This window comes from Paroedura picta, chromosome 4, assembly GCF_049243985.1.
Source record: "Paroedura picta isolate Pp20150507F chromosome 4, Ppicta_v3.0, whole genome shotgun sequence".
Taxonomy (NCBI): Eukaryota; Metazoa; Chordata; class Lepidosauria; order Squamata; family Gekkonidae; genus Paroedura; species Paroedura picta.
The window spans coordinates 26,926,755-26,948,451 of record NC_135372.1 but is presented as its reverse complement, the minus strand read 5'-3'; the positions used below and the strand labels follow the sequence as shown (position 1 = coordinate 26,948,451).

Below are 21,697 nucleotides of genomic sequence, written 5' to 3'. Positions count from 1 at the left end.
TACATTCACCTTCCCTTTTCTCTCCCCACAACAGACACCCTGTGAGGTGGGTGAGGCTGAGAGAGCCCTGATATTACTGCTTGGTCAGAACAGCTTTACCAGTGCTGTGACTAGCCCAAGGTCACCCAGCTGGCTGCATGTGGGGGAGGAGCAGGTAATCAAACCCAGCTCCCCAGATTAGAAGTCCGCACTCCTAACCACTACCCCAAGCTGGCAATCCTTTAGCCATTGTGAAATGCTTACCTGCAAGGATGGCCTGAAAGAAGGCTGGTTCTCAATTTGTTCACGACCGTTGTGTCAAAAGACCAGTAAGATAAGAAGAAGCATCTGCTTGGTATGCAGAAGTTTCCATGTTCAGTTCTCGGCTTCTCCGGGAAGGAATGGATTGGAATCAGAATCACACAGAGCTGGGAGAGACCACAAAAGGCCATCCTTATGGAACATAAATTCCCGAAGATCCCATAAACCTCTCCATTGTGTATTGGCTGTGACAGCTGTGCTCAGGGACAGCTGTGCCTGCCTCCTCAGGGGCTGAGGCAAAGAGCCAGGGAGGTAAGGCTGCCGCCATCTTGCCGTGCTCATTTCTGGCTGTGGGGAACAGAGTTCCCGATCGATCTTTGACCTGACTTAGCCACGTTCTTCTTTCTGTCTGCTATGTAGCCTGTTCAATAAGGGTCCCAAATGTTTCACTATGCATTTTTGAGTCACTTGCAAAATTTCCCAGTGCAAAATTTCAGAGGAAGAGAGAGAGGGAGAGAGAGAGAGAGAGAAAGGAAGAGAGAAGAGACCAGTGTGTGTTTGGCTGTGTATCAATACTGCCACCCAGCATTCGATATTGCCCATAACACACAAAAGACAGGTTGTCCCTCCCAATGAACTACTTGCACAGCCAAATTATGGCAATCCCTGGTGGGATTTTCACGGCAAGAGATGTTCAGAAGTGGTTTGCCATTGCCTGACTCCTGTTGCGTGGCTCTGGATGACCCTGGGTCGACCCTGCTTAGCCTCTATGATCTGCCACAGTAGTAATAGAGACAATGAATTGCTAGCACAAAAGGAACTACTGTGCATCAACTTCCCAAATGATGTACCTACTTCAATATGACAAACATCTATTTCTAAACAGCAGCGTCCTGTTTGCTGTGTTTTGATGTGATCCTTTGTCAGCAATAATAAATTTCCAAATGCAAAAGCTCTTCACAGTCCAAAAACCTCCCATGGCTCCAAAATTTATTGGTGCCACCAAACTCTTTATAAGGCAGCACTTTGAAACACAGCTTCTTGGAATTGTACCGACGTATCAATATTCATCGTGGAAATTTATAGTGTTGATTAGCAGACAAGATACCACTGTTTAGAAATATCTATATACATCAAGAGTGATTCATACTTCTGACAACATGCTGAAGGTTCCAAAGACTCCTATTGGTGGGATCTCCCCTCCCCAGGGCCAGTTGCTGCTCTTGCTCAGGATTCTGCACCCCCTCCCCCTTCCCTTCAGGCCTGCTGTGAAGGAGCCTCTAACAACCCCTGACTGAGGGGAGGGAGGCATTTCCAAGAGCAATGCATGGGAATCTGTGGGGCCACTTCTGCTTTCTTTTTCTTTTCTTTTTTTTTTGGAGGGGTGGGAGATTTCCCCTTCTGCCTAACCATTGGCTGACAAGGAGGACACAGAATAGCCCCTTCTCACTTAAAATACTGCTGTGGCCTGTCACACTGCTCAAGGGCAGGTGCAGCCAAGCCATGCATGTCTCTTCTCTGCAACTCTCTGAACATTTGAGGCCTACCACACAAGGTTCTTGTGCAGATGAAACTGGATGCTGTTGCGGAGGTTCTTTTGCCTCCAGTTTCATCTGCACAACAACCCTGTGCAGTAGGCCTAAAGTGTTTCAACTCAATAACAACCTGCATGGGAGGCCTTAAATGTTTCTTCTGCCCAACAACCCTGTCCACCAGCCAAAGCAGCTGTTTCTGCCTGGGGAGCTGAGCTTTATAGTCTGGAGATGAGCAGTAATTCCAGGCCCCGCCTGGAGGTTGGCTATCCCTTGGTTTGGAAATAATCATTGAGGTTTGGAAGTGGGACATCAAAATGGTACAATGCCTCAGAGTTCTGCCTGGGGAGCTGATCTTTATAATCTGGAGATGAGCAGTAATTCCAGGAGATCGCCAGGTCACACCTGGGGGTTGGCTACCCCTGGGTTGGAAATATTCCTTGAGGTTTGAAAGTGGGGCCTCAAAAAGGTATAATTCCTCCACAGATACCCATCTAGCTACATAGTGGCCCCGGCCTATTTCAGGTCAAGAAAACATTGCCAAGAGGAGGTAAGGTTGCCAGATAGGTGTAGGTGCATGTTCTGGAATTCCACACTTCCTAGGTGTGCTTGAACCTGCCTTGGGTCAGGACTGTGGTGTACAGAGAGACCTCTTCTTAGGGTAGCCAGCTTCCAAGTGAAACACAAAACTCACACCAAACCATGAGCTAGCGCCTGTTGCATTACAGCACGCAACGGGCTTTACTACTAGTATGTTTATAATATTAAAGCAAATTCATAGTTTATAGCATTGTACTGGGAAGTCGATGAACAGTAGTGGCTTTCTGCTTGTAATTCAAGCTTCCAAGATCTAACAGGGTGAGGCTAACACAGGCTATCCATCCCCAGGGCTTAAAGTGAGGCCAGACTACACCTGATGTTTACAGTGCTTGGAACTCTACATGTGTGATTCAGTCTTACAGCCCAGCTGCAAGGGGCCAGATCTGAGCCACAGCATTGGAGAAACAATGACCAAACTCTTCCCTGCTGGAAATGTGCCCCCCCCCCCCCAAGACATCTTTCCATCAGCCTGCAGGCCCTGGATGATTTTTATTTGAGGGATAATAGCAACACAGGTGGAATTTTTAACAGGAGAAAGGGTGCCAGAGTGGTGTGCAGCAGAGCAAATGAAACCATGAATGGTGTGGCCAGATCTGTCTCTTAGGAATGCAATGAAGAAAGTCTCTTTATTGTGTTTCCTCTAAAAAATTGTGAAAGTTGATGCTGAAAGCAGGGCTCATGGGAATTGTAGTCCATGGACATCTGGAGGGCCGCAGTTTGACTACCCCTGCTATAAAGCATAGAAAACAGCTCTAAGAAGAAACTAAGCTCAAAGTGGCTCTCTCTGCATTCCTTGCTTGAGTAATCAATATGAGGTACTGCTGCCCATTAGTGCATCTGGATCCAGTGTGGTGAACACCTCTCTAATCTGGAGAGTCAGGTTTGATCCCCTGCTCCTCCACATGAAGTCAGGTGGGTGACCTTGGGCTAGTCCCAGTCCTTTTAGAGTGTTCTCATCTGTAGTGACATCTGTAGTGGGGAGATTCAGTTCTCTCGGAGCTCACTCAGCCTCACCTATCTCACCGGGTGTCTGTTGTGGGGAGAGTCCCAGTTCTCTCTGACCTCTTTCAGCCCTATCTACCTCACAGGTTTCTGTAGTGGAGAGTGTAACAGTTCTCTCAGAGCTCTCCCAGCCCCACCTTCCTCACAAGGTGTTTTGTGGGGAAAGGTAGGGAAGGCAATTTGAAGCCACCTTGGGACTCCTTCGGGTAGTGACAAGCAGGGTATAAAAAGTAACTCTACTTGTAACTTTTCAAAACTGGTTTTGAACAAAAAGGGCAATGGCAGAGTCTGCGTCCTTCAATCACAGAATTTTCTTTCACTCTTGCAAGTTTGAGAAAAATGGGTGTAATTGTCCAATTGTCCATCTCCAGAATCCAGCCTGGCCTGGAGGAAATTCACCTACCATCTTACAGTGGTGATCAGCAATTCCCTGGGAATGCAAGGAAGGGCCACAAGAGACAAACACTGGAACATCCCTTCCTGCCCATGCGGGTGAAGGAGGAGAGTGCAAAAGTTGGCTTGAAACTCAACATCAAGAAAACAAAGATCATGGCATCCAGCCCTCTGAATTCCTGGCAAATAGATGGGGAAGAAATGGAGGTAGTGACAGATTTTATTTTCCTGGGCTCCAAGATCACTGCAGATGGGGACAGCAGCAAAGAAATTAAAAGACGCTTGCTCCTGGGGAGGAAAGCTATGGCAAATCTAGACAGCATCCTAAAAAGCAGAGACATCGCCCTGCCAACAAAAGTGCGTTTAGTCAAGGCTATGGTCTTCCCAGTTGCAATGTATGGCTGTGAAAGTTGGACCGTAAGGAAGGCCGAGCGTCAAAGAATTGAGGCTTTTGAACTCTGGTGCTGGAGAAGACTCTTGCGAGTCCCTTGGACTGCAAGGCGAACAAACCGGTCAGTCCTAGAGGAGATCAGCACTGCCTGCTCCTTAGAAGGCCAGATCCTGAAGACGAAACTCAAATACTTTGGCCACCTCATGAGAAGGAAGGACTCCCTGGAGAAGAGCCTAATGCTGGGAGCGATCGAGGGCAAAAGAAGAAGGGGACGACAGAGAATGAGGTGGCTGGATGGAGTCACTGAAGCAGTAGGTGCAAACTTAAATGGACTCCGGGGAATGGTAGAGGACAGGAAGGCCTGGAGGATCATTGTCCATGGGGTCGCAATGGAGCAGACACGACTTCGCACCTAACAATAAAAACAACAATCATATCACCTCTTAGTTGTCTTATGGGAAGGCGGCCAAGTCTTCACTCCACAGAAAGTGCCTCCATCCTGCCCCAGCCAGGGATGGTTGGACTTCCTTTTCATTTTTTCTGACCATTAGAACAACCTGAGAGGAAACAAATACACTCTGCTTTGCCTTCTCTGCAGTATGCAGATGACTACGGATTTTTCAGGTCCGAGTGTGCAAATTTGCGGTTCTTTGATGCTGCGCAAGGCCAAGTCATGCTTGCAAATTGGGCATCAAACAGTGCAAAGCTCAGGATCTGCATCTGTTGACATGGGTAACAAGTAGATGGGGGGCTATTACAAGGAGCAAACAGAACCTTGCTTGGGAGAAATTCAAAAGATTTAGGATTTCAGCCCAGCATCTGTATAGGGTTTGTTCGATCACCTTCTGGCATTGCAACCAGGGCTTTCTTATTGCATGGTCGTGCTGGGCTGTTGCCTGGGAGCCCCACAAGCATAGGAGTCCCATGATAATCTATGCATGCATTTGATAGGCTGTGATATGTGAATAGACAAGCTGTGGATACAAGGTATGCAAATGATGGACAAAAATAAGGCAGGGCCTTGCCTCGCAGTGTCGTGATCTATAGAAGGATAAAGATCTATATTGTCCATGTTTTTAAATGTTTTTAAATGTTTAAATAACGATCTTATTGGAGGTACCAATAGATCTAAGTTTAATTTTATCGATAGGTTACATTTTTTTATTCCTTCATGTGGTTGTGTAGGTACAGCCCCCAAACCCTGCTTTGCCAGGGGTCTTTTAATGCTGTTAAGATGACCCTGACTTCCTTTTGACTTACTGCCCTCAACTCTTTCTGACCCTGAAAACCTGGGTCTGCCTTGCGTGAATCAAGCCCACCTTTCCCTTTCTGTATCATTTGTTGTGCACTAATTTTCGGTTGTAAACAGATGCATTATTCCACCGGTTGCTTAGCCATTATTAAAAAAAAAAAAGGCCTTCTCTTATGCACATAAATCAACATCTCCAGGATGCATAAATCACACCAGGAAATTGTGCAGTGGGTGTACCCGTTACAAGCAAATTGACAAAACCCACAAGGAAAGAAACAGAGAAGCAAATGAAACAGAAAATGGGCATTTCTTCGATGCCATTCCTGAACTTCCCATTGCTGGGGTCCTCCCTACCCCCAGCCCCCCCCCCCAATTCAGGAGTGTGGGGCAGGCGTTTACGACTGTTTTATTGAGACCATTCACAAACCCCTTTCTAATTTTGTCCTCTTTAAGTGACTGGTCCCTGGGGGGGGGGCAGGGAAGGTCAACTAAGCGAGCTCCACAGGGCTCCCAGCCCATTTTTTAAATGGGTTTCACTACTAGTTTAATAATCATGATCAAAACAACCAGTACTCAGAGGGTTTCGTTACCTGGATGGGATTTCAGGCAGGGATACCAGCATCTTCTTGATGTAGGGCAGAGGTTCTCAACCTTCCTAATGTCGCAACCCTTTAATACAGTTCCTCATGTGGTGGTGACTCCCAACCATAAAATTATGCAAGGGTTCTTTCACAGAAATTAAACCGAAACTGACCAATGGCACGAAGATCCATTGTTTGTGATAGTATATAAATTGTTTCCCCCCGGGGTTCAGTTCTGCCTCTGGTCCCACCATGCCGATCTTGCTCTTTTCCGCTGCTCCAGACAGACGAACGCTCTATCTCGATCTACCCCGCAAGGCTGTTGTGTGGATGGTGCCCCCCCCAGTCAAGCTGCTTGCCCTGCCACGACCCCTGTGAAAGGGTCATTCGAATCCCCAAAGGGGTCCCAACTTCTAGGTTGAGAACCACTGATGAAGAGGATGTGCCACTGACTAGATATATTCCAAAAGCCTCACTGCTGACAATAATCTTTGCCCCTGAGCTTGGAGCTCCTGATTTTTAAGAATAGCTTCTCACATATATGCCCTTGCAGTAATACGGTCCATAATGGCTGAATGGGTCTCTCTAGAAGAGGCCAAAGATTGCCTATGGTGGTTGGAGAAATTTCCAGAGATTTGGGGGCAGGTTCCTGGGGAGGGTGGAGTTTTTGAAGGGGAAGGAACTCAGTTGGGTGGTATGCCACAGAACCCACCCTCCGAAGCAGGCCTTGGAAGGTCAGGGTGCAACTAATCAGTCAGTCAAACTTTATTACAGTCATTCGGACCAAGTTATGTGAATACATAAAAGACCAAAAGAATATGGTTACTTAATATAATAAAATTTAAAACAGATCATAAAATAGAACTTAAAACTATGCTACTTTAGAGCATCGGATTTTTATGGCGGCGGCACAAAACGTAGCCAGCTGAGTTGTCACCTGGGAGGACTCATCACTTAGCAGCTTCTTGGCTTGATCTACATCATGATGTTCTGGCAACCTTTTAAGGAGAAGTTCAATCAAGTTGCTACGAATGTCTACATAAGCAGGGCAGTGGAACAATATATGCTCTCTTGTATCAATTTTGCCACTCCCATAAAAACATTGTCTCAGTGTGAGGGGAATGTTCTTATAGCGGCCCTCAACAAGAACTGAAGGCAAGTTGGAGCATCTTGCAAGGGTAAATGCCCTTCTTGGTTTACTTATTACCAGCTGATACAGATGAGTGGCAGGGGCCAGAACATATCCTGTTTTAACCGGGGCCAAAAAAGTTGGAGCTTTACTCAAGTCCAGTTGACGACGATTGTCTCGTATCCGCTGCTTAACTAATGATGCAGCTTGATCATGAGCTGATTTGGATAATGAGTGTATGGAGAAGCCCAGACTTTGGATTCCTCTGTGAACAGCCTTAGTCCAAGCTAAACATCCAGAAGAAGGTTGGAAGGTCTCTGGGGGTCCACCTGATGTCCGGTTGGTATCTGCAACCTGCCATGGTGTTACTATATGCATCATTTGTGTCTCTGTGCTCTCAGAAGGAGGGGATGAAATGAGCATTTGGTGGTTGTGGGTTTGCTTTGATGTGTTTATGGTGTCACTTGGATCTCTGTGTAGCGTATGGGTTAACCCTATGTTGATAGTGCAATAAAATCAGAGTCCAGTAGCACCTTTAAGACCAACAAAGATTTATTCAAGGCGTGAGCAATATGTGCTTGGGAGAAGAGGAAGTGTTGGTGTTATCCGTAATTCAATGTTCTTGCAGACATGGCATATGGAGGTTGGAATTCGCACCAGGGTGTCACAACTATGCCTGGGAAAGGGGTGGGGAGGATACCTTATATAACGAAGGGCAGAACATAAGCTGACCCAGTGGAGCTGATGGAAAATATATTGATCTGAATGTCTATTGCCAATCAGTCTTATCCAAGAATATCATGAGTTTAGTTTGTTTCTTTTTAATAAATTGCTTTTGCTGAACATGCCGAGCTTCTTTATTGAGACACCAGAGGCTGGCCACCCTAGTAGAGGTTGCTGTTAGCACACTGACTAGTTAGGGGTAGTCAAACTGCGGCCCTCCAGATGTCCATGGACTACAATTCCCATGAGCCCCTGCCAGCATTCGCTGGCAGGGGCTCATGGGAATTGTAGTCCATGGACATCTGGAGGGTCGCAGTTTGACTACCCCTGAGCTAGACTGCTGGGAAGTGCTTTGTGTCTGTGACAATGGCCATTAGGTCATGTGACGGTCATAACAGAAAGAGAAGGGGCATGCTTTCGAGAGGAGAAGCAGACACCAACTGGTTCGGAGGCTATCCGCAGTGGGCAAGGCAAGAGTGGCTCTCCTCCAAGCTGGCTCGAGGATTTTGGGCACCCTAGGAGAACAACTTCACTGCCCCCCACACTGTGCTGAAAATACCACTGTTCCTTCTCTCCCACCCATGAGGGCGAGCAGCCACCTCCCTTCCAGTCCCCACACTATGGGATCTCTACCCACGAAATCCTCCCCCTGCACTGTGGGGAAGCTGTCCTCGCTCATGCCGCCCTCACGGAGGCCAGGTCAGCTGCAGTGCCACGCCTTCCATCAGGCCAGATCGAGAGATTAAAAAATCTACTCTGAAAAGGATTCTGCTTCTGTCTCAGTATTGCCCCCTAATGGTGGAGAATAAGACAGAAGACGGAAGAAGGCCTGTCCCATCCTCTCCCTTGGACAGCTTGCCGGGGGCTGCCTGCTGGGGAGGGGAGAGGGGTGTTTCCTAGTTTTGCGATCAGCCATACCATAACAAGATTCCCCAGGCAAGTGGGCAGTTTGGGCAGTGACAGGGCTGGTTTTGCCACCCCTTCGCCTCTGGCACCCTGGGGAACCACTGTGGTGAGTCTAACGCGTGGGCAGGCCCTGGCTTAAATGCCACCGCTTCTGAGCCCTGTATCCTGCAGACGGCCACAGCAAATCACATCCGACAATTAAAACTTCTGGAATGGGCAGGGGGAAGGCCTGCGGGCATCCATCACATCCCATGGTAAGCCCCTTCTCCGAAGAATGCCCAAAGCAAGCATCTGTCCCATGTGCACAAGGTGGCCGCAAAATGTGCCATGCTCTGGTTTGGGGGGAGGGTCTTCTCTGTCTCTCCCCCCCCCCCCATTTGTGACATCAATGCATTAGTAGATCAATGGACGGATCAATTTGTGCAGGGGGGGGGGTGATGGGAAGATGGGGGTGGGTGGGAGAGGGTGAAATGAAACCTTTTTGACTGTAGCCAATGCTATGATCCAAGTTCTAATTTGCAAAATCTGTCTTAATTTATTTTCAAAGTGTCTGTTTGTATGCAAAAAACGGTTTATTTTTGTTTGTTTCCTTTGCAAGCATCTGATGGTCATAGGGTAGGTTTTTCATTAATCTGCTGTGGGTTTGATTGAGGAATGGAGGCACGACGCATCTCAATATGAAACAAATATTTCATACGCCTGTGAAGAAAGCTGGAGACAGTACGGGTCTGAAGAGTATTGAATGTAGATTGCTTCTAATGATGTTAAGCATCTTTTTTTGTTTGTTTTATCCATCTGGTCTAACAGGTGCGGCAGGTTTTTGAGACAATGCAAAAAACCTGCTGAACCTGTTCAGTACTGACAAAATTGTGAATCTTGAGCTGCAACTCTCGTTCTGTTTGCCTCCAGCTCTCTGAGGAAAGAAACAACAACCCTATTGTCCAGGCCCTACTGAATGTCCTAGATCTGGGAAGTAAACCAAATGCTCCATTCGCCAAAAATCTCATAATTACAAAACTGAATAGTAATTCAAGATGAGTGGATTTCTCCTGTTCTATTTCTTTATCCTTCCTCCATGTATTCCAGTCCTCTCTGTTTCCTGTTTAATTAGAAGAATGCCTCAAGTTAATTTTGGAATTTGAACTTGTGCCATGGCTTATAATGAAGTTGTATTCCCCCCTCCCAGCAGTGTTTTTAAATGAACAATGTACATTGATGAACCATTGCCAAGAAAGCAGCTGTGATACAATCATACATATGATTCCTTTCGTTTGACAATTGACATACAATGCACTTCTGCACATGCATGAAGCATGTACTAAAATGACCTGGATGTGACTGGTCTAATGGTCCTGTTAGGTCTGTTTTTGTGTGGCATTTTAGAAGATATTAACATGCATGCATTTGCAAAAGTGAGTGTGCAAGGAATTTTGACACAGCCTCGTCTAGTAGTTAAGAGTGGCAGATTCTAATCTGGGGACCCTGGTTGATTCACCACTCCTCCACATGCAGCCAGCTGAGTGACCGTGGGTTAGTCACAATCCTGTTACAGCTGTTCTCCTAGGGCAGTTCAGTCAGAGCTCTCTCAGCCTTACCTACCTCACAGGGTGTCTGTAATGGGGAGACAATGGGAAGACAATTATAAGCCGCTTTGAGACTCCTTTGGGTAGTGGAAAGCGGGATATAAAAACCAATTCTTCTTCTTCTATATGCACGCATCAAAATTGCTTTATGGCACTGGTTGATCAATGCACACAATCGCGTTGCTAGTGCAGAGTGAGGAAAGATGTGTGCAGCATGGCAAAATTTGGATATAAAACCCTCCAAAGCAATAGAGGAAATAGGACTAAATAGTATGAAACTCCAATGTCCAGGAAGAGATTTACAGGAGAAAAATATTGGAAATACCCTTAATCGTGACTCATGCAGCCAGCTAGAAATACATGATGCTATCATACGATATGCATCATCTACCAGAGCTGTGATGAGCAAAAAGCCTTGGTCCTGATGCTTAACTGTGTGACTGAGCACAGAAGTCTACATCCTGATGGAATCAACACACCATGATTCCAGTCCTTATGAATGGGAAAGTGGGATTTGCTAAGATTTGTAATAGTCAGAGGGTGGGACTTGAGAGCCTCCCACAATTCCACAAGGAAAGCAGAAGGCCCAAAAGATTATAAGCAAACATGTACAAATTTGTATCAAGGGACAGAAATCAGGGATTCCTGATTTGTTTGGTCATTTTTAAATGTATAATTTACAGACTCCCAAAGGAAGGGCCACAGAAATAACAATATGCCAGCCGGGGGGGAAGTTCTGTTACCTAGGGAATGCCACCGTATATCTGTTTTGTGGGAGCTTTGGAAAAGTTGAAAATAGCCCCAGTCTGCATTGATTTAATGGCGGCATTCTTTCTGTTGTTTTTTTTTCTCCCCCCAAATATATAGCGTGCAAACGTAAAGAACAGGAGCAGCAGAAAGACAGGAACCTGCAGCCCAAGAAGCAGCGTCTGGTCTTCACGGACCTCCAGCGCCGCACCCTGATCGCCATCTTCAAGGAGAACAAGAGGCCCTCCAAAGAAATGCAGATGACCATCTCCCAACAGCTGGGCCTGGAGCTGAATACAGTCAGCAATTTCTTCATGAATGCTCGCCGAAGGTGTATGAATCGCTGGCAAGAAGAGCCAGGAACCAACCCTGGAGTTTCTTCTTCATCCACAAGCACTTTTTCCAAAGCATGAGGTCTCACTTCACACACACACACACCCCATCTCTTTGACTCCACAAAACAAAGTGCCCATTTCCTTCTCCACACACACATACATGAAACTGTACCCAGGCCACGCAACACCTCATAACCATCCACTGTCGGATGCTTGGGATGCTCTGGGGGCATCAGTTGCAAACATCCATCATCTGTGTCCATCTAAAATTCGACCCAAGCTCACTAGTGATTTGGATGGTCCATTTCACCTCATGGGCAAGCCTTGGGAAACAGGAAGTGGATTCCAGGCCAGGGAGTGTGTGTTCCTTCTCACTTTTTTTCTGACTAGGAGCAGGAAGGGAGGAATATTCCTTTACTTTTTAGAGTATGTGGGATTCTTCCTTACTCATACCATTCAAGAATATGGTGGGCAGATTTAATGGAAGATGCTTTTGTGAGAGCAAGCACTGAAGATGTCACAACAGAAGTAACTCTTTTGCTGTTCAATAACAGATGTCAGATATCTGCAGTGGGTGGTGTATGCCTTAAAACAACTCAGCACCCAGAAGTGAGGATGGGAGGACAAAGAATAGGAAGACCTGGTTCCACATGAAACAAGCACAGCTTGGCAAGAGGCAGAGAAATCCGTTAGTTTCCCAGTTCCCAATCATTAAAGTCAAGTTTTTCCCCCAAAATGGTTACATTGACACCTGAGGGAATCTTGACTGTGTTGCATTCCAGGTTTTGAAATATACTAAATGACCTGTTTCAAACAGGAAGCTGGGATCCATTTCCAAAATGGGAAAAGGCAACCGATTGAGTTGTGTGGGAATAAATTTTGCAATCTTGAGGCAAGTGCTTATTACTGAACAAAAACTAAACTGCAACATGCACTCAAGTGGTCCAGGTATGTTCTTCCATTTCCAAGCCAAACATGCATGGGGAGGGGTTTTTGTTTGTCTGTTTTGGAGGGAGAGAGAATTCAAAACATTTGTAGTACCAATGGAGAAAAGGTATGGGCATTTCCAAAAGCATCATCAACCTGACCATCACCATGGCCTTCTTTCATACATCTAACCTGGGCCTTTACTCATCCCATGTATCTCTTGTTCATTAGCAGAATTGTTATCTATCCATGAAAATTCACTATAAATACCACCAAGTGCACACGGTACCAAATCAACTGACTCACCCACAAGAAAATACCTTGTTCTTTGATTGTTTCTCTCAAAGAAATTCCAAGCCAAAGTGTGTGGAGAGGGAGGGGGAGAAGACACTTGATGGAACCAACCCCCCCCTCCCCTCTACCCCCCTTCTGGAATCAGTCATGGGGAATCCAAGCTAAATTGCACTGTGTCACCGAGAATTAAAGCGGGTCACGAAGCACATTTTAGGTACATAAATCGGGTATTTTAAAAAATGCTTTAAAGAAATCAGTGGAAAGAAGACATTGGACAAGGAGGCGTTGCAATTTCTTTCCCAGACACTGGATTGGCAGCTGACCTTCTTCTGTAGGACTTCGGTTTTATTCTAGTTTTGGAGCAAGTCCAACCCCAAGCTGGGTTTAATTCTGACTCCTCCCCAAATACCCAACCAACCCCACTTTCTGCCTCCTATACTTGTCTCTGTTACCAACAAAATCATAAACACAAGAGAATCCATATTGGGAAGACTGGGGGAGGGTGGCAGGACCTTAAATCTATGTGTGTGTTTGTCTTGTGTGTGTGTGTGTGTGTGTATGTATATATATACGTATATATATACACACTATATATATACACTATATATATATACACTATATTTATATGTATATGTATATATCTCACACACGCACGCATGCACACACACAGTATGGGGGAGGAGAAAGAACAGAAATTCTCTCCCCCATCCTCACTCCCCATCATAATAAATTCTCTGCAATTCTCCAAAAGATCTCTGGCAACGTATGTAAGATGACCGCTTTTTTATGTGTGTGCCAATCAACAGGCTGCCTTAAATAATGAAGAACAGATATAGGATGGTATTTCTCTTCAGCGCTATAAGGAGCATTTACTCTGTGTTCTCAATAGTGGCTTGCGGGATCAGTCCAAAGAATCTGCGAGGCAAAACCAATGACCAACAAATGACATGGCTGAGCAGACACGTAATGCCACCACCAATCAAATCTCCTGAGCAGCTCCTTACTTAGAAGATCAAAAGGAAATGAGGTCAGAAGAGGCACAGGTGGGAGAAGTCCGCCATAGCCACCCTCCGCGTAATATGGGATCCTTTTTTTAAACAAAATTGTACAATACCAAATTGATGCGGGTAAATGAGTACCATCCATCCTCAAAAGTTTCTCGATTTCACTTTACGCTGAAGACAATGTGTTGAGCAACTGCTAGGCACTTCCTGGGATGAGAAACAACCACAGAAATGGAAAATACCACCAAATGTTATTACGGAAGCCGAAAGGAGGAAGGGAAAATAACAAACAACCATACAGATATGACAGGATTGTACTGATATATCCTATCTGAAAACCGATTCTGTCCCAATCTTGGCTATCAGTGCGGTCATCAGGGTTTGGGATGCAGGGCTGGAGGAGATGGCTAGACCAACCAAAACAGCTTCAGAAGAGAGAACCGAGCTGCGAGAGGAACATGTCGTAAATGCCAAGGGATGTTTTGCCAAAGGATGGAAAGGGGAGGAAGCCAAACAAAATGTTCCCTCCCCCTAGTCCGGCCCCCTCAAGTGTCCCCCCACCCCACCCTGCCGTGTCTTCTTGTCTTGTCGTGATGTGTCAATGCAAACGGATGATGGAGGAGGAGGATGGTGGATTCCCAAACCTGGTTTTATGAAGTATTTAAGGGCTGAGAAGCCACCCAAAAATAATAATAATAATAATAATAATAATAATAATAACACAGCAACAACAACAACGACAACCCAGGGCCTGGTGTCGAGCAAGAAGAACACCACCGGAGAGAAAGCGCTAACGCATGGCAGGTCCTGAACATGCAAAGACATTTTTAGTGAGAACCCAAAAATATAGGCTACCTCACTTGAATTTTCGATTTTTGTGATTTGAAAATCACGTCTGATACCAAAGATTTTGTTCCCCTTACCCGGTTTGCGCTGGATAATGCACACATACTCCTTGTCCCATTCCCTTGCTACCTTGGCAAACATGGACCCAGAACCCGTTTATCCAGATCTCCTCACTCTTTCCAACCATTCCAGTTCCCCCGAGAGAGAGAGAGACAGAGAGACAGAGAGAGAGAGAACATGATCTTTAGAGTGTTAGATGAGTGCCTTGTACCAAAGGTGTAAAAACCAATTCCTTTCTGCTTTTTCGTCCTATGAACTCACATGATCTTACCTCAGTTCTCTTAATCCGATGGATTCTAGTAACTCTCACAGCCTTTGGGTGATGGGACAGAATGCACCCTTTCCCGCCTCAGTCCTGTGTCCACTCTGGAGCCTCCTAGTGCTCCATACATTTCACATTGCATTTGCAAGTCACCCCATGTACACCTACTGTGTGCATGGAACAATTCCATGTGAGAAATGGGTTTGGGTATTTGTGCTAGCAGAGGTGATGCTTAGATCCTGTAGTGCACATGAGACTACGTCCTTCCTTCAAAAGAATCAGTTGCGACTCAGCATTTTGCCGACATGAAGGTCCTGGCTTAAAAAGCAGATTGGAAACTTTCTGCTTTGAGAGACCCAGAGACGCTTTACCATACTTTTTTAGAGAGAGGAATGATCTGACTCAATGCTGTTAAGTTATCATTGTGCATTGCAGAGGTCCTAGTATCAGTAAACTTGGGTACCTAACTGCCATCTAGAAAAAGCGAAACACAGCTATCTAAAATGATATCAGTCCATGCCAGTGATTGTTTTTGAGCTTGAGGGAACTTCAGATGTAAATGGCATTGTGTTGATTGCTTATTAGAAATGTCTGCATCTGCAGTTTGGGGAATAAATAACACCATTCAAGGCATTTCTTGTGGGGTGAGGGGACCAAAAAAACCCGATAGCTGACACGGCAGACCAATCGGGCTAATGTCAGATAGCGGAGCCCAGTTCGTATTCTAGAATGGAAACGTTGACCTCAACATTACATTTTGAATCTGGACCATCTTGCAAATTGTCACTGTAGCTCTCCTTCTGCATCATGGCTCACAGAGACAAACATCCCAGAAGAGAGAAAAATCTGCCACAATTTATGTCTCCTCATAATTTTGAGCCCTGGTGTGCCACTTTGCCACCAGTCTGTGTACAGGAAGCTGAGTCCAGGGAATTCTTGAGCTGATTAACCCTTACATCCAAGGTACAAAAAAGGGGTGGCTAGTGTTTTTCAGTTTTCCTTCCTTCCTTCCTTCCTTCCTTCCTTCCTTCCTTCCTTCCTTCCTTCCTTCCTTCCTTCCTTCCTTCCTTCCTTCCTTCCTTTTCCCAAACACTGACTGGAAGAAGTGAATCACAGTGATGTTTGGGCCCTGCCTCCCTACTCTTTTATTTATTTATCTATTTATTTATTTTATAATGGTGCATACCTGCAATATTTGCAACATACATACATACATACATACATACATACATACATACATACATACATACATACATACATACATACATACATACATACATACAATGTTTATCTCCTAGTTCCTGCATTCTAAAGCTTTCCAAGTCCAAGAAAGCACTAGCCATCTCTTTTCCCTGAATGTACAGACAGAAGTTCAGAAGGTTAGAAGGGTTTCCTTTCACCTCACTTCACTTTCAAGAAATGAGCAAAGGAGAGTAGGTTGGATGATTGTTTTATAAAGCCAATTCAAGCAGTTTGACCATTCTGGACAAAACTGAGATTTGCTATCACGACTGGTATGTAGGTGAAACAGTTCTATGTATTCTCCTTGCTTTCTTTTAGTATGGCCCCTTTCCACAGCTCACAAAACAGATCCATAAGAAATGTCTGGAGGTAAGACAATTATGTGATTCTTAGGATCTGGGACAAAGCAGCCATATTTGTTCCTTGAAGGTGTTTTAGAGTAATCCAACCCCAGCATCTCTTGAAATCTGATGTTACCTGTGTCACCAGTTGGAACGAGCTCTCTCTAATGCAAATGTTCAGCCCATCTCTCCACAAAAAACTTCTTCCTTAAACCTTATCATCTGCATCTTTTCTGGCCCAGTACCCAAAAGGCTTATCGATACCAAAGATATTCTCCACACAGGAGGAAAACCCACCCTTTACCCTTCTTTTCCAGCACAAACCGGGCAAGTTTTGACAATGTTCTCTGAAATACCTCAAAAATATTTAATGTATAGTTTATGTGACAAAAAATTATTACTTAGCTAGTTTTTGGAATTTGCGACTTGAAGCTTTATACTGTTAAATTATAATTTTGCAGAAGATGGCATGTTATTTCATTGATGTGCTCAAATGGGAGACATATTGAATGTTGGCTAGGTAAGGAGAAACTGGTTAGTTTCATGATTTTTTTTTAAAGAGAGAGAGAGAAAGAGAGAGAGAGAGAGAGAAAATGAAGGATCCTTGGAGTTTACAGATTTCATATTTAAATGTCCTTTTAAAAAAAATCACCAATAATACTAATTGCCCTTTACTCTGGGGATGTGTTACTTTTTCTGCTAAGTCATGTCTGACAAGAGTATTTATGTGTTAATGTGTTCAAATGTAATTTAAGAAGGAAAAAAAAGACCAAAAAAAAAGACAAAATGAAAATTTGATTTATGCATGAAAAAATATACTCTTTCTTGAAGTAATGTAATAATTATTGGGGGTTGGTGGGGTGGGAAGGCAGGGGTAACATGTTTGTCTGATAAGATTTTTATTTCAACTTGGAGGTCTCTGCATGGGCCAGTATTTTTTCCTGTGGTCGTAGCTGTTCATTTGTCACTTTTTTTTTTGTTCAGCCATCTTCTTTCCTTTGTATGTTACTGTGTTGTAAAAACCAACAACAGCGGGTGTTAAGATGGAAATGCTTATCCAATAGTTGGGTGGGGCAATAGCAATTGTTGAGGAGTTGGGTTGGCTTGGACCTCTTTGCTGATGTTCACAGGGCACCAACCGAAAAACAAAGAATTTTGGAAAAAGCCAACCCAATCCATTCCGCCTTTCCAACCAGTGACCATTGGTGCTTTATTCAGATCTCTTTGTTTGCTTTTAGCATCCATTCACAAGTGTCTTTATACAGAAGAGAGAAAGACAATCATTTGCAAAAAATGCAATTAACCCAATAAACTGCATTGGGGGATGTCTCCCTGAACTGGGACCTTTGAGACAAAGGGGATCTCCCACCAAAAGATCTCAGACAATGGCCCCTATTTTTGCAGACAATTCTCCAGGCTCTAGCACCAAAATAAAACTAGTATCAGGACATAACATTTAAAGGTATTCATACTGTACTGCTTTTAGATCTTTGCAAAATGGCTTGAAAATTCTCAACCCTGGAAAGAAAGAGATTTGAATAGCATTTTGGATTGGTCACAGCAACATTCCTTCCCCTTGCCTCTCTGAGGGACTATCCTATTCAAACACCTTTGAGGACTCTGATGCCCACAAAGCAATCATTGAAGGAGCATGTTTATATACTAAAGCTGAGTTGAATTTTTTTCCCAAATCTGGTGGGGTTTTACTGGGGGGGATGGGTCAGGAAGAAAATAGTTTGAATCCAAAATGTTGCAAATAGAAGAAGAGCTGTCCCCCCCCTTTCACAAAGCAGCTTACAAACACCTTTCCCTTCCTCTCCCCACAATATAACATGCAAATCTCATGGATCTCTATGAAAATCCAATAAGGTTAAAATTCTCTTCGCCTAATCCAGTGTTATTCAACCTGATTTTGCTTCAAAAAGTATCAGCCTGGCTATACTCATAATTAGGAAGAGGAAGCAATTCTAAAGTGGGATCCCTGGCGAGAAACTCCTTACCAGAAGGTGGCTTAGAAAACCCCAGAAGAAGAAGAGATGTATGGGAGAGAGCAAACCAAAGAAAGGGATAAGCCCAGCTCAAAGGCCTGGGCAGTGAGGAAGGCGAGGAACCAAATAAAGAACAGAAAATATCAGGCTGTTTTTCCTCATTACAGCATTGGAGGGCAGATGTGGAAGTTAAGACAGGCATCTTGGACTGGGAAGAGCCCAAGTCTGGCACCTTAAGGACCAGGAAATGTGCAAGAGCTGTACAAGAATGTAGGGAACTAAGCTGGGTCCCAGAGCTATAGCTTCTGACCAAAGCCTTTGCCGGGGGGGGGGGTCTTTATCAAGACAAGAGGATACCTTGGACTTCACCTTTCAGGGTTAAATCTAGGCCTCCAGGTGATGCCCAAGTGAGACTTCTGACCATCCAATCTATTCCAATCGTCTTGCTCAAAATATTTGTTCAGCATTGAGGACTTGCTGTGGCACCCCTTGGACAGACATGCAGTCACAGGGGCCAAACAATTAATAATTCCCAAGAAAATTCAAATGTGAATTTGAATATCTGCAGCTGGATCAGACCACTGGCCCAGCTAACCCAGGATAGTTTACTCTGATTGGCCTCTTATGCACGGGCCAGAATGCCCATGCTGACAGAAGGAGTGCTTTGGTTAAAATCACCGATAACGCATGCGGGCGCCTCCCGGCCCAGGGCTACGAAAGGCCCATGGTAAGCGACCGTGGGATCTTCCGCAGCTTCCTGGGTAAGCCAGGGCTGTGGCGGGCCGGCACTGTGTGTAATCGCCAGCGCCAGGCTTGTCGGCCCACCCAGAGCCGACCCTACGGTGTCCCTGTAGGGACACCACATGCCTCTGCAGTCTCCGCGGAGCGCCAGAGCTGGCAGGGGCAACCCCCTGCCCCCACCTGGGCTTGCAGAGGGGGCCTGGACCCCCCACTCCCTCCTCGGGCCATCCAAACCTCCCCCCGCCCCTACCGCACCAGGTTACCTTCTGGCCCCGGCTTTCAGCCCAGCATGCCCCGCCCCCGTGCATACATGAGGAATGGTGGGGCATCCTGGCCCAGCGCAATGGGAAGGCGGCAGCACACAGTAGCTGCCGCCGTGCATAAGAGGCCATTGTCAGTGACTCTCCAGATCTGATGGCCAGTGTTTCTTCCGGGTTTTCCCGACCCAGCTGAGTACATTTTACATACTGTCAGTGCCATCTGTTCAGTCTGACGACCTCCAAGTGCATTTTATGTTTTTGAAAGCCAAATCTGGAGCTGCTGCTCCAGGAACTGTAAGCCAATAGGGCAGGACATTGGTCACTTGAAACCAAGGACTTTTCTGCACTCTCATTTGGCTTTCTTGTGCATTCTGTTGTTTCGGGGAGGAGGATTCTGTTCTGCCCATGTTTTGCTCCCTCCAAGTGTGGATTTGATATTACAACACATTATGTCCAGCATAAAAAGATATGTAGGACATAAAAGAGTGTAATGTTGAAACAGCCACTAGGGGGAGCAAGACACCTGTGGAATGGAAACACGCATACTCCCCAAAGCAAGAGAAACAGGCAAGAAGACAGAGAATTGTGGGAAAACCCCAAGAGATCACTAAATAATTTCATGCAGGTATGATGTTTGTTCAATAGTCTAGCCAGATTTTTGTGGGGTAATGATGTCAGAAAGGCTCAGGTTTAGAAGAAGAGGAAGAGTTGTGTTTTTACCCCACTTTTCTCTACCAGAAGGAATCCCAAAGCGTCTTACAATCTTCTTCCCTTCCTTTCCCCACAACAGACACCCTGTGAAGTAGGTCAAGCTGAGAGTGCTCTGAGAGAACTGGTGTTTGAGAACAGCTCTAACAGAACTAAGTAGCCCAAGGTCATCTAGCTGGCTGCAAGTAGAGGAAAAACAGGGATTCAAACCTGACTCACCAGACTAGAATCGACTGCTCTTAACCACTACACCATGCTGGCTTTCTCTTAGATATATCCCGCAGGTTGATTGACATCAGTTGGGAACTTTGGTGGCCAGGAATCTGGGGACTTGGAGACAAACCTGAGTCCTTGGTGGCCAACCCAGATGACTCATGAGATGGACATCAAACATGTCCTTTGATTTCTCCAATGACCTCACCTCGTGGCTTTTACCCCTGCAGTTCCTAAACTGGCTTCAAGAACAATTTTTCAGGCAGACCAAAGATTTCTTCTTCTTCTTCTTCTTCTTCTTCTTCTTCTTCTTCTTCTTCTTCTTCTTCTTCTCCTCCTCCTCCTCCTCCTCCTCCTCCTCCTCCTCCTCCTCCTCCTCTTCTTCTTCTTCTTCTTCTTCTTCTTCTTCTTCTTCTTCTTCTTCTTCTTCTTCTTCTTCTTCCATTGTTTAAAATAGAGGTATTGACAAGCCAAGCTCTTGTCCTAAAGACAATTCTCCCAATTGTAAGTGGCAGGGTGGTTCCCCAGGTATACAGTTTTAGAACCGTAAGGAAGAAGATTCTTCCTTCTTGATAAGGGTAGCCAACAGCCACCCAGAAGCAACCACATGGCAGGAGACAGCAGGATGCAAAAAATTATTGAAGGTCATATTCCAATGCAATAAAACATTGAAATGGGAAAGGAGGGGTGGAAGAGAAACAAAGATAAGTTCTGCTCAACTTGTGCATAATTTACTTTCCCCCCAACAGCAACTCAACCATATTATTAACTTGATTTATGAATGAATTTCTCTTTGCACAATCCCACAACCCAGTAACAGGAATTGTAATTAGGGTTGCCAGCTGTCTCTTTGCTCCAGCCGGAGCAGAAATAGGGGTACGTCTTGCAAAATAACTTCTTCTTGTTCCCAGAAGTGACGTCATGACACTCTAGGATTTCTCCAATTGCTATGATAAAAACCATAGAGACGTAGTGGAATTTCTCGAACGTCGTGACTTCCTTTCCGGGTGCAATTGGAAGTGATGTCACACTCTTGTGTGGCATCATTTCCCTCTCATTTTTGTTCCCATTGGAGCAAGAATGATGAGGGGACTGGGGTTCATAAATGGCCCACCATGGTAGGCAACCTGGTAAGTATAACTGGGAAGTTTGGCATGGACCTCTAGATGTTCAGATGATGGAGCATTGCTATTCAGTTCCGCAAGTTGATGCTCTTCATGTCAAAGCTCGTTCCTTGTATCAAATCCCTGGAATCGGGTGGGGCTACACCTTAAGGTGAGTTTAGGAAGCTGCAGGTGGTACCTGCAGCGGATAGATGGAGGCGGGCTGGGCTGAAGCAGAGATCCCTTTTCCCTTCACGAAAATGGATGCTCAGCTTTCAAGACGACATGAGGATC

General features: G+C 45.3%; 1 protein-coding gene across 1 annotated transcript in view; it reads left to right on the top strand.

Moving 5' to 3' along the window:
• The window catches only part of ONECUT3 (one cut homeobox 3), an 81,953-nt gene extending 61,291 nt beyond the window's left edge, over window positions 1-20,662 (top strand). The window contains exon 2 of the mRNA XM_077332061.1: window positions 11,200-20,662. Coding sequence (XP_077188176.1) covers window positions 11,200-11,492 — 293 coding nt within the window. The 3' untranslated portion in view covers window positions 11,493-20,662. The remainder of the gene's footprint in view (window positions 1-11,199) is intronic.
• Window positions 20,663-21,697: the final 1,035 nt, after the last annotated feature.